This window comes from Chenopodium quinoa, unplaced genomic scaffold (genome assembly GCF_001683475.1).
Source record: "Chenopodium quinoa cultivar QQ74 unplaced genomic scaffold, ASM168347v1, whole genome shotgun sequence".
In the NCBI taxonomy this organism is placed as follows: Eukaryota; Viridiplantae; Streptophyta; class Magnoliopsida; order Caryophyllales; family Amaranthaceae; genus Chenopodium; species Chenopodium quinoa.
Genome location: NW_018745395.1, coordinates 413,596 through 426,365, shown reverse-complemented (window position 1 = coordinate 426,365; position 12,770 = coordinate 413,596). Strand labels below are relative to the sequence as shown.

Genomic DNA, 12,770 nt, shown 5'->3' with positions numbered 1-12,770 from the left:
TTATACCCACCACCTATCCGCCACCCGCGGTGGGTAAAATTTTAACACTTGCACCCGCCTAAGTGGATAGAAACTTAAACCCACACCTGCTCCACCACCCACCTTTTACCCACCAACTCAACATTTTTTTAAAAAAAAATAAATTTCTTAAATAACTTGTCATTATACACTTTAAATTCTTGTGAATATATAATATAATAACATAATATACAATGTAGTAGGCAATATGTGGGTATTGGGTGGGTATCCGGGTAAGTAGGCGGGTAATGGGTAGGTCATGCGGGTAGGCGAGTATAGCTCAAAATCCACCACCTACCCACTACCCATAGTGGGTATGACTTTTGTATCCATACCCGCCAAGCTTGTAGCCATACCCTCCCCAACTTGGACGGGTGCGATACAAGACCTGCATTTTTATACCCACCTGCCATCCCTACAAGTCAATCTAATAAATTTTAGAGGAACACTCTACCTCTAATAATTTAAGTCATGAATGACTCTAATAATACGGCATTGATATTACATTGTGTTTAGATACTATTATCTAAATACCCCAATAAGGAATTATATCGATAACAACATAACATTTTTGCATTCGTTGGTAAACTTGGTACCACTAAATAAGTATTTTGATATTATGATAATACCATCTGAAGTAATTTAAAATCATCACGTGCTATTAGATTCATTCATGACTCAAATTATTATAGGCCGAGAATTCTTCTAAATTTATGCCGTAACAAGTCTCACATTTTATAGTGTAAAATCTTTCTTAATCGTGAGCCAAAAATGATGTGCAAGTAAAAAGAAAATTAGTACTTTATTAAGAATGATTGACAAATTTCGCCAATCTAGGAGCAATATTGTAAATAAGTGCACTTTTTTTTTTACTATTCATGGGCAAAAGAAAAGTGCAAATATTTACAATATTGCCACTAGTTTGGCAATCATAAAGATTAACTAATTCGCCTCATTTATAATTTGTTTGGATAGAAAGAAAAGGAAGGAAAAAAAAGAGAAAAGAGAAAGGGAGACAAATTTTTTTGTTTGGATGAAGTATAAGGGGAAGGAGAGAGAGAAATCAATTTCCCCACTATTCTTAATAAGCATAATAATCCCTCCAAAATTGGAGAGATTTGGAGGGAAAATAGAGCTCATCTCTCCCTTCCTTTCTTTTCCTTTCCCTTCTTCCTTTTTCTCTCCCCTTCCTTTTGTTCATTCTTTGCTATCCAAACAATAATAAGGATGGGTTCCAATGTCTCAAGTTGTAAAAAAATCCACTGATTAACTAGCACAAATAAAACAATTGACAATTCAACACCGAATTTTGTCTAATCTTCTATTAATTCAAGAACTAATAAACCATAATAAGGTATAGTGAAGATCTTGATTCATTTTTCCATCACGTAAAGCCGACAAGGTCTCAATTAATTTTTACTTACAAACTGTGACTAAGACGATGATGTTCCAATTCAAGTAACTTTTACTTACCTTGCATCTCGTCTCTAATACCAATTCAAACATTGGTCAAGATCATAATTTCCAATTGTAAAGACTACAAAAATTTAAAACAGAACAAAAATGTGTACCTCGATTTATTTTTTGCCGTACGATGAGGATTAATTCTTGTAATCTGATAATTTATCTCACAAAAGAGTATGCCTTCAATGGTAGTACCTAAATCTGGTAACGATTTTATAAAGATGTATAGAATACAATTCTGTCATGTAATAGCTAATCAATCGGTCAAAAATTATACTACAGACCAAAAAGATAGCAAGAATAGTCAAGATACAAAAAAGAGAAATAAGATAGGAAATTTATCATACATACATATCATACAAATGAAGGCATTACGTGATTATTCTGCCAAGGGGTTACCTTTTGAAATTGGTCTTACCATAAGGCCTCCCCAATGGTGTTGATGATGATGACGACGTGGTACGATCAAACTCTTCTTTATCCTCTGTAAAGGCCTTAGTTAAAGCGTCTTGTAGTTCTAGATATCTTTTTCTCTTCCTTTGTCTTTCTTCTGGGGTATCTTGTCCTAAAAATGCAAGCTGTGATAGGTCCTCGGCGTCCATAATCTTATTAAGAACTTCGGAGCACCGTGGAAAAAAGCGCTTTCCAAGCTCAACTGCCAGTAAAAAAATTATTATAATTACAAATACTCTATTGCATGTGCATATCCTAAACCCTCGGCCCTCAACAAAATAAACTCATGAAATTGTAGTACCAATACTAAGGAATCTTAAACATCATTTCCAGTTCAAGCAAACACAAATGACAGTACTCTTAGTATGGCACTTGTGTGTTTACCCATAGTACAGTGTCCTAGAAATTTTTGCTTCTTAGTGTGTGTCATATTAGGAGAACATTGAAATCTTACAAATTTGAAAGACATTTCAAAAAACCAAGAGGAATTAAAAACCGAGTAGGTAGAATCTTATAGGAACAGCGGAGTATCTAATGATTTGTTTACCAGTTTTAGACAATGCGTTCATCCTTTGTAGATGCTCCGCTTTCAATATAAAGGGGGCCTCATTCAAGTCGACAGCATTTCTTCGTGCATCTGCTATATTTTTTGACAATGTAAACTCAGAAGTACCATCCACTTGAGCAATATCCATAGCAACTTTCGCTTCCATTGGAAAAAGTAGCCGTGCAAGTGCAACTGAAAAAAAAAAAAAACGGTTGAGCATTAGCTACTGACATCACAAATTCACAATCAATAAAAGGCATATGCCACAAGGAAGGGAAAAAAAAGAAAATGTGAAAGGGGAAAAAAAAAAATACTTCGTATTATAATAACAAATTGACCAAAATTGATAGTCTCCAAAAAGTGGGAGAGAAAGAAAAGAATAGGAAGTTAACTAAATCAATACTTCAACAATCTTTTTATAAATTCCTCCATACCATTAACAAATTAAAACTTAATCATCAGCAAAAAGTAAACGACTTTTTTCAGGTTATAGCAATATGCGTGTCAATAAATAGCAAACACCAGTAAACCACACATGGATAGGCAATATAAACTACAGAGTAATAATAAGATAGACCTAAATGATGTTCAGAAGCAACAAGAATACAAACTTTTGATATGTATAGGTTTGTACAGTATTTTTGTGTTTTTTAAGAATAGTGCTCAGCAATGACAACAGGAAGCAGGCAACAAGATATCCAAAGCTCTAATGCAGTTATGTTGGGGGAAAGATAAATGCCCTTGCATAAAATTGACCAAATCAAGCATTAGGAACCCATCTAAAACAAAGTATTGTTGCATTGTCACATTTCACAAACATGTGTGCCGACATGTCTGCTCAGTGCTCACATATGTGATGCCTGCAGCTTTAATAGGCAACCACCAATCATCATCCGATTATAAATATCATCTAAGCAATAACTAAAAACCCAACATCCAACAGTTATCAAAATCTCTAGAGAAAATGGGAAAGCAAGAAGACTTGCAATTAGTTTCACTTGAATATCCTGTAAGCATACATTTTTCAAATAACAGTTTGTTAGCCTCATGACCCTATCAGAGGGTTCAGAGAAACCTTTCTATCCAAACATGAAGGAAAATTTTCTAACAGGAGGTTAATGATCAGCTGCAGATACCAACTTTGCTACTACAACATCCAAAGACAAGTCTGTGATTGATTTCACTTCACCAATTTCAGAAAAAGAACAATTAAAGAACCCCTTCATATCATTGTTATTACCCGATGACTCACACACTCACACTCCTAATTTCTTCTCTGAGGGGGTGTGTATGGAGGGTATGTTTAGGGGCCAGCAATGGCATACAAAGTCCAACTAAAAAAAAAAGGTGCCAAAATAATTATATGCATAAACTGAATCCTCAGCACACCAAGAACTAAGATACTAAATGAACTTGAACCTGCTTCCACCATTAAAGCATTTTTATGCTACTAAAAGAAAAATTGTTAATGGATCTAATTTGGTTTTGTTATGACCTGCTGCTAGCTTACTCCATTGTACTCCATCTGCTAGAAATTGAAAATATGTATACAAGGTAATCTCCAATGGTTATTGCAGCATTTATTCCTTTGGGGATTTTGTATGGTAGTGCTCCCAGCGTAATTAGACTTGTCAGTTGAAATTACCTTGGCATGGTAGATATTTGAATATAGAGAAAAAAAAAAAATGGAAGATGTGCTTTTTATATTCCCGGATGCAATGAAAGGTTTGGTTGTCAAATATTACATTCATAGGCATGTATTATCCTGAATTTGATATTAATAGAACTTCTTACTTCAGCCCCAAAGGAGCAGACTACAAGGTGGATCACACACCATCATATATTAGCAATAAGTAAAGTCTGCATTCAAATATAGAATTACCTCTATTTTCAAGATATAAAAGCTTCATACGGAGATCCTCCCCTGCCTTTGCAAGAGAAACAGAACCTTCCCCTAGCAACGGTTCTCTTCTTTCAGCTTGTTCTAGTATTTCAATACACAGACGGTCCTTTGGCGCGTCCTTTCCTTGTTCAGTAGGTTTAAAGAAATCTACAGATTTTGTAAGTCTCTTTGCTATCTGCAGTGCCTTTCTTCCATCTGAAGTAATATCTGATGGATGGGCTCCCTTGGTCAACAGGGATACAATTATCTTAGGCTCTTTCCTCATGGCTGCAATGTGTAGCACAGTATAACCCCTTGGATTCCTAAGATTAACATCTGCAGTCCCAAGCTCAAGAAGTTCCGTGGTAGTCTTGGCATCACAATGTTCAACAGCATAGTGAAGGGCATATGCATCATCTAGAGTCGTATGCCGCTCTTTTAAAAGCATTCTAACTAACTCGACATCATCAGATTCCAACGCTCTGTGTATTCTCTTCACGTGCTTATCAGGAAACTCAACAAATCCAGGCTCAGTAAAACCAAGCTCCTTGCGTGTATCAATTATTTGTTTCACAATAGGCTGTGGCAAAGATTTATCAAGAGTGGTGACGTCAACATCGGATCTCACAATTTTGTCAATACACCTTCCCAGCAATCTTTCACATGCATTTCCGCACAATTCTGCAACAGATAGTACTATTAGAACATCATCTGGCGCGACCTTGTCAAGAATCTCCAGTAGGTGCCTCTGCAAGCACAAAATTTAATTAAGAAATCACCAAGCCAATGTAATTAATGCTGTATTGACAGTTCATAAAGAATGGTGGAACCTCTGGCCTAAAGATAATATTAGTGCAAGCTTGTCAGTGCCACATAACAATCTAACATAAAAATTTGCCCAAAAAAACAAAAAAGCTAACATAAACAGAAAGTTATAATCTCGGCAATAAAAGAACAACTAATCCTTGAAATTCCTCCCTTTGTCCACAATATCATATCTACCTTCTAATCTTCTATGGCTGTCCCTAGATAATTACAAAACCTCTGATCAGTCTGATATATAGAAGAGCACCTCAAACTTCCACAACTTAGATAATGACTGAATGGGAAGAGCGAATGATATTTTCCTTCAAATCCCTTCTTATAGCATATGATAGTGGATGGGATGAGTTTATATCAATGCATGCATTTGTTAGCATGATACCATCCGACAGGCTTTGCATAAACAGCACCCTCCCCAAGTGCAGATTTTGCATTAGTGGGATCTAGAAGATGATGTTACCACCAACAGCTATCACCCAGACACCCGGTCACCCCTACTATTGAAAAGGCCGTAGCCGGTCTAAGAAACTTTAGACTCAACTAGGAAAACAACTATCACCCGGTCACCCCAACTATTGAACATCTTCAATACGAACTTCAAACCATGGCTGTTTATACACAACCAGACGAATTCAAATCTACAACAAGGACAAGCCTCTAGTACATGTTAAGCACCAAAATTATTAAATTTTACATGTATCATCATCAAAATTCTAGTGAGACACACCAGGCTAAGGCAAAGAGTGTGTGTGTGTGTTTTTTTTTGTTTTTTTATTTTTTTTTGGGGGGGGGGGGGTTCTCAAGTGTACACAAAGCTTATTAATACAATGACAAAATCCAGCTTAATATTATCCACTAGATTAAATAAATATCTTAATTGCTTTGGGCCTATGGTTAGGAACTCTCTCAGTTTTACAGGTGAGCTTTTATCACTAGTAATAATGGGGCTTTGGGCTTCCAAAATTGTACTAGTTACTCGTATTCATAGCCATCAGTTATAGAGAGGAATAGGCTGCCGGTATCAAGAAGTTCATAAAGCCAAACATAGTCAGCCTCTGAGGCAATGTAAGGAATGAAAAGGAAACGAGCTATGACCCATTAGGATTGTGATCAACACACCCATGTCAGGCAAGTCCTTAGAGCCATAACAAATTACAACATATATATAGAAGATTATGAAATATAAGTTTTATGGCTAAAAGAAATAGTAAATATAGAAATACAAATTTTAAAAATACAACTCAGCAACTATTAATAGCTCATGTCAGGCTGACACTTCTTAGTGGGGTCTAACTTCAAGTTTTCAAGCTCAAGAATCTTTTCCAGGATTAGACGTAATGACTTTGGATATCATCCATTTACTTTCGATGGGCAGAAAGTACATTTTTTTTTTCAGCAATCTGATCAATAATTTTGACTATCCAATCATCCATTTACTTTTAATGGGCAGAAAGTACCTTCTTTTTTTTTACAGGAAGCTGTTCAATAATTTTGACTACCCAATCATCCATTTACTTTCAATGGGCATAAAGTACATTATTTTCAGCAAGCTGATCAATAATTTTGACAACAGTTGAGAACACCACACAGAAAGACGGAGCTATGTTTTGGATATGTATCTATTAGTCCTAAATAGCTGGTTAATCTCATGCAACTTGGTTCCCAACCTCAGGCTTGAATCTGTGGCCCTTAGTCAAGAGTCCTCCTAAGAGAGTGCCAGACTTAGTGTCCTCAAAATCATGATCATTTTTACCAAAGTAGAGTTCCTGGCTAAGGAGATAAGTCATATTACTTTATTCTCATGGAGTCAACCAACTAAAACATTTTTTTTATCCAATAAGCACTAAGACATTAACCATGATCAAACGTGTCTCACCTCTAAAGCAAGTGCAGTCAGACTATAGTTTAGACGACTAATGCCTTATGGACCAACTCTTGGAACCTAGCACCAGACAGCAGCTTTTCAATGTTCCAGCACCATCCTTAAGGGAAAGCCAGCTGTTGTGCTTATAAATGATGGGTGTTTCAAACTGGTCTCCACCCATCTTTCATGGATACACCCATTTCAGTGAATCATTTAAGCGACTATATAAGAATACTTCCTCCGTTTTTTTTTACTTGACCCGTTTTGACTTTTACACTATTCATCATCCCTCTTTTGGCCGTCATTTGTGAATAATATTTAAGAAAAAACATACTCATGTGAGATCTTTTTAAATTCGTCTCAATATCATAATATATATAACTTTTTATAATTTTTACTTATGGAGATTTAAAGTTATTGATCATTAAAGTTTTAAACGTGATAAAAGAAACACGTCAAGTAAAAAAGTATAGAGGAAGTATAAAGTAATTTAAGGATTTCCCAAAATCAGTAAATCATCTAAGCTACTATATAAGAATATGCAGTATCAAGTCATCATGAAATAAAGGCTTCAACATTCAAATAAGACTTTTTCATCTTTAGTAATAATGAGTCTAGTTATCTACCAAAACCCAGCTCCCAAACTGGCCTTCTAAATCTAAGTAAAACACTTAATGGAACATAACCTTGAATCCACCTCCCATGTACTCCACATCGTTTCCTTTAAAAAGATATGTCATCAGGAGTGTTTTAAATAACTTAATCAATAAGGACGCCCTACATATTTTTACCCTTGCCTACAAAAAAGCTTGTAACACCAAAACCATTTGGGATTCCATTCAAGAGATCAAACTATGTTTAACTCTTAACTGATTGAAAACACATGATGTTGGTCACTAGAATAGTCATAAAAGGACAAAAAAAAAAAAAAAAAAAAAAAAAAAAAAAAAAAAAATCCTTTTCTCCATTCCACCATTCATTGCTACAAGAAATGCTGCCTAAAAGTTCCAGGTCTGTAATAACATGAAAAATGGCCCCAGTAACAGCCAGATCATAAACTCTGTACCCTGTCCTATCTTCATCATGAGCTATTTCCAGTTTGCTAATATGCTTCCCTTTAGCTTGCTCAGAATTCCGAGTACACCTCCTATTTTACTGAGTCTTATATTCACTTTAATTAAGGAAACTACATTATTCTTCATTAATGTCAATTCATAATCTTCCTGTTGAAGCTGAGTTTTTAGACAGATTGTCTTTAGGCCTACTAATCCTGAAATGAAACATAGCTAGGTCCTTTCTTAAGATGAATTAGTTAAGCTAATCTCAACAAATCAGATACAAAATAGATCACAAGCAATGGTGCAACACAGAAATGTTTTGTTTTAAGATTGCCAATTACAAAGAACATAAATTCATCAGTAACTTTCAAGGTAAGTAATAAATGCGCCATCCTTGAACTGAACCTGCAGCACGAGGTTCACTAATCTATTTCCAGAAAATCCTCACTCTAGATCATAACCTTGTTTTACATATTATTAAAATTGGTTTACCGACTGCTTACTCGTATATACCCTAAACAAAAATTAAAAAAAAAAAAAAAAATCTAATAGACATAAGGTATCATATCCTAATACCACCTAAATCTTATGCCTAATATCCTAACCCTGCCTAACTCCTTTACAGGTTATTTTTCCAAAGTCTACCATTTTTTCACAAAAATAGGATGAATCATGTCACTGGGAGAAGAAGGGAAAGTAAATTACTACTCCATAAGAAACCATAAAGCAAAAGCTACGTCTCAAACAACCGAAAGGTACGAAAATTCCTTTGCATTAGGCGAAACCATCATTGCAATACAACAGACTTAAGCTAAGCTAAGCTAAGATCAAACTTGCAAAAACAAAAGTTGCAATAATTCTTAAATCCTAAGTTAAACCTTGAACTTCAACATACTAAATTAAGTAAAAAAAAAAAAAAAGAAATTATGCTCCCGCCAATCCGCTATCCAGTCCAGAACAATAATCGATAGTGTAATTTGAACCAGTAACGCGACAACTAAATCCGGAATTTTGAATTAACATACACTATATGAATCAACATACCTTCAACTTCAACTCAATTGATCAACTCAAACAATTCAATGTTTAAATTCAAACAAAATTAAACTACAAAACGATAAAATTACCTGATAAAGAGCAACCAATTCAACGATCTCAAATTTGTGAGATAAATAGAGAACTTCAACAGCAAAATCAACAGCAGGACGGCAAGCAACATGAGAACAATCATCATCAACACAAACACAAACACCTTTAGGTAACTGTCTACTTTTTCCACTATACAAATACCCTAAAACCGCAACTACCGACTCAAATCCAACCGCAAATTCACCCGCCATATCTTTAAGCTCAAGCTTCACCATTCTATCTCTCTCCTTCTCCTTTTCCTTATCCTTCTCCTTCTCTTTCTCTCTCTTTGCTGCGAACTCCGACCTGAAGAACGCGCTACGAGACGAGAGAATACAGCGATGAACCGCGACTTCACGGGAATCACCTGCGACGACGATTTTAGCGTCGGCGTAGGAGTCGGAGTCGGAGAGCGAGGGTTGGAACAAGGAATCGAGGTTTTCGGAGAGACGGAGGAGTGCGGCGGAGGAAGGAGTGGAGGAGAGAGAGTTGTCGGCGGCGATTGCGGTGGCGGTGGTGGTGGTTGTGGCGGCGCAGCAGATGCTGCTGCCATTGCTGATGTCGTTGGAATCGGAGAAGGCGGTGCGCGAGTCGATGAGCATCGTCGTCGTCATCGGCGCCGGAGCAGGCGGAAGATTCGCCGGAAAATGGTGGATCAGAGAGAAGATTCCGGCATTGGATTGGTGGAGGAGAGAGAGTGGAGGAAGTCAAAGTGGAGTTGAAGAGAGAGAATTTATGGGGCCATTTTGTGTGTTTTTAGAGAGAGAAAGAGAGATTTAGGAGAGAGTGAGGAAAGAGGGAAGGGGTTGACGGCTTGACTTGGAAATTGGCTGGTTATTGCCAATTTGGCAATTTATTGCTACTAGTGATTGTATTAAATCTCCAAAAAAAAAATGGTTTTTTTTTTTTTTTTTTTTTTTTTTTTATGTGTGAAAAAAGAGGTGACATGTTTAAGATAGGTTGTGCATAAATGGATACGTTATGCTGATGGATATCACCATATGATGTGGACACAAGGACGTCATCCAAAAAAAAAAAAAAAGTAATTAGTAAGTATAAAGTATAAAATTAGAATGAAAATTGAATTTGGCACGTCCATAATTGATAATGGCATACGTCCATTTAAAAAGAATATAAGAAATTGTGATCTTTATATAAGAGTAAGTATAGGCTCATACCTAGTATGATCCATACCAAATTCTTTTATTATTTTTGTTTATATGGTTATTATTGATAAATATACTTTTATTATTGATTTATACTGTTATTTTTATTTTATACTATAATTATTCCAACTAGATAGCCGAGATTTTCGATGAATAAAGAGGGAAAGAGGAAAGAGCGTATTTTTTTTTATTATAATTTTATTATTGATTGTATAATGTTCTTATTGATTTTTATATTGTTTCGTCCCTTAGTATGGACCATACCTAGTAGCGGTCCATCACGTCTCCTTCACATAGCGTGTTTCAAAATCATTTGTGGTGTGTCAAAATCATTTTCCAATTAGAATGTACTCTCTCATCATTATTTTATTTTATATATGCTTTGTATGAAATGGGCTAAAAATTGTTTAATTTTGAAATCATAAAAGAACTTTTATGTGATATGTCAACGCCAGTATGTACAGAAAACTTAGAGTGTGTTTTATTCACCTAAATTTTACTTATCTGAATTTATCTTGTCTAACTAACCGATGATCTAAACTTACCTAACTAATGCAAACTTATTAGATCTTATTAAACTTATTTCAGTTTTAATTTGAACTTGGGTAAATCTTATCAAAACTTATTTTCTTGAATTTATTTACACTTATGAGTGAAAAATAAGATTAACAAAACATATGTTTAATATGAATGATGGTGATTCAGTGCTTGACCCTTCTCTGGTCAAGAGTCTAGCATGTTCTATTCATTACAAAGTACCCTCACGATGTGGATTTGAGTAGCTTTGCTAAAGAATCATACTTCAGTTGTTTTTCAAGGTATTTGGATGTAAGAAAAAAAAAAATTGCCGTTTTTCTTATATTATAAGTATGAATCTAAGCATGTTACTAGTCTCTTAACTTAAGAATTGGATTTCACATATAAAAAAATTTATAGTTTGAAATTCCAATCTAATGAAGTCTTTTGTAAGATAAAGAAAAATTTGATAATTACCATCATCTATAGTAGGCAAAATTGAAATTACCACCTCAAGGTTTTTTTTTTTAAAAAAAATTACCACCTAGTTTTTTCCAAAACTTTTTAAACTCCCACATAATTGACGAATGACGTCATCATGGGGCCCAATTTCGCCTTTTCCCTCTCTCCTCTCTCGAATTCCCCTATTTCCTTGCCTTCTTTCTCCCTTTTTCGAATTCTTCTTTGAAATTCGATTTCAATTACTCAAATTAGGTTTACATTTCCGCAATCTTACCTATTTCGAATTGAATTGAATAGTGTAATTAGGGTTTGAGGTAATCAATTTGGGAGTTTTGCTAAAATTGGAAAATTAGGGTTATGAAATGAAAATTGGACAATTAAAAAGTAGTTGGGACGAAAACGCAATTAAATCATGCAACTTGGGCAAGGGAAACAGAGTAATTCGAGGGAGGAGAGAGAGAAAGGGAGGGAAAATGCGAAATTGGGACTCATGGTGACGTCATTTGTTAAACAAGTGGGAGTTTAAAAAGTTTTAGAAAAAAACTAGGTGGTAATTTAAAAAAAAAAAAAAAAAAAAAAACTTGAGGTGGTAATTGCAATTTTGCCTACTATAGATGGTGGTAATTATCAAATTTTTCTAAGATTAATTCTAGAATTTATTAGTTAATACACTCTATATATATATTCAGCTATTTCAATTATTGTGAGATTAAGTAAAGTTTATATTTTCAAAAGAATTATAAGTAAATGATTAAATATACTCATTTTAGAGTATTTAAAAAAAAAATGAAAACTACTTTCAATTCATTTAAAACTTTAGCAACCACATATTACCACATTTAATTTCCATATGCCCTCACAACATTTACACTTTCTAACTCACTCTTTCGTGTCTTATCCATTGTTACCATGCAATCACTCATGACTCATCCTCTTACTTTATTTTTCTTATTTATCCACCTAATTCTTATACTCACTTACTTTTTCATCAATGAGAATATTCAAGACAAGGAGAAATAACATTACTACACTAATACTTTGGAGACAAACTTCTCTTTTCTCTTCTCTTTCGTTCTGCTATCATTTCTTGAGACTAATAAATAGTCGGATTAAATTTCAATTGGATGGAAGCTTTCTCAAAAGGTGAAAAGGTGTTGTTGCGTTCCCAAGTTTTGAACCCCGATATCTTAACAACTTGAACAATTTTTACAAGTTGATCTAACTGGTAAAATTATGTAGTTAGGGTCTCTTCTCATACGTTGAAATTCAGTTCATTTCACTTCAACTCAGTTCAGTTCAGCTCCTAATTTCCTTCTCTTATAAAATATTCATTTCAATTCAGTTCAGTTCACTTCAGCTGAGTTCAGTTAATGAGAACAGACCCTTAGCA

General features: G+C 34.8%; 1 protein-coding gene across 1 annotated transcript; it reads right to left on the bottom strand.

Annotated features, from left to right (window-relative positions):
* Positions 1 to 1,313: 1,313 nt before the first annotated feature.
* On the bottom strand, positions 1,314 to 10,156 carry LOC110713004 (BTB/POZ domain and ankyrin repeat-containing protein NPR1-like). Its single transcript, XM_021891461.1, has 5 exons — positions 9,236 to 10,156; positions 4,365 to 5,112; positions 2,483 to 2,674; positions 1,882 to 2,137; positions 1,314 to 1,683 (listed from the first exon to the last, which is right to left on the bottom strand). Exons 1-5 carry the CDS (start codon positions 9,848 to 9,850, stop codon positions 1,665 to 1,667), a joined length of 1,830 nt encoding a protein of 609 aa, XP_021747153.1. The 5' UTR covers positions 9,851 to 10,156; the 3' UTR covers positions 1,314 to 1,664.
* Positions 10,157 to 12,770: the final 2,614 nt, after the last annotated feature.

What these genes read in the sequence shown, in the direction of transcription:
- LOC110713004 (XM_021891461.1), bottom strand. Translation starts at nt 9,850, where the DNA reads ATGACGACGACGATGCTCATCGACTCGCGCACCGCCTTCTCCGATTCC. An exon ending in TTTATATCTTGAAAATAGAG is followed by an intron (nt 2,675 to 4,364) that starts GTAATTCTATAT and finishes TTTTTTTTTCAG; the next exon opens with TTGCACTTGCACGGCTACTT. An exon ending in GAACGCATTGTCTAAAACTG is followed by an intron (nt 2,138 to 2,482) that starts GTAAACAAATCA and finishes TTTTACTGGCAG; the next exon opens with TTGAGCTTGGAAAGCGCTTT.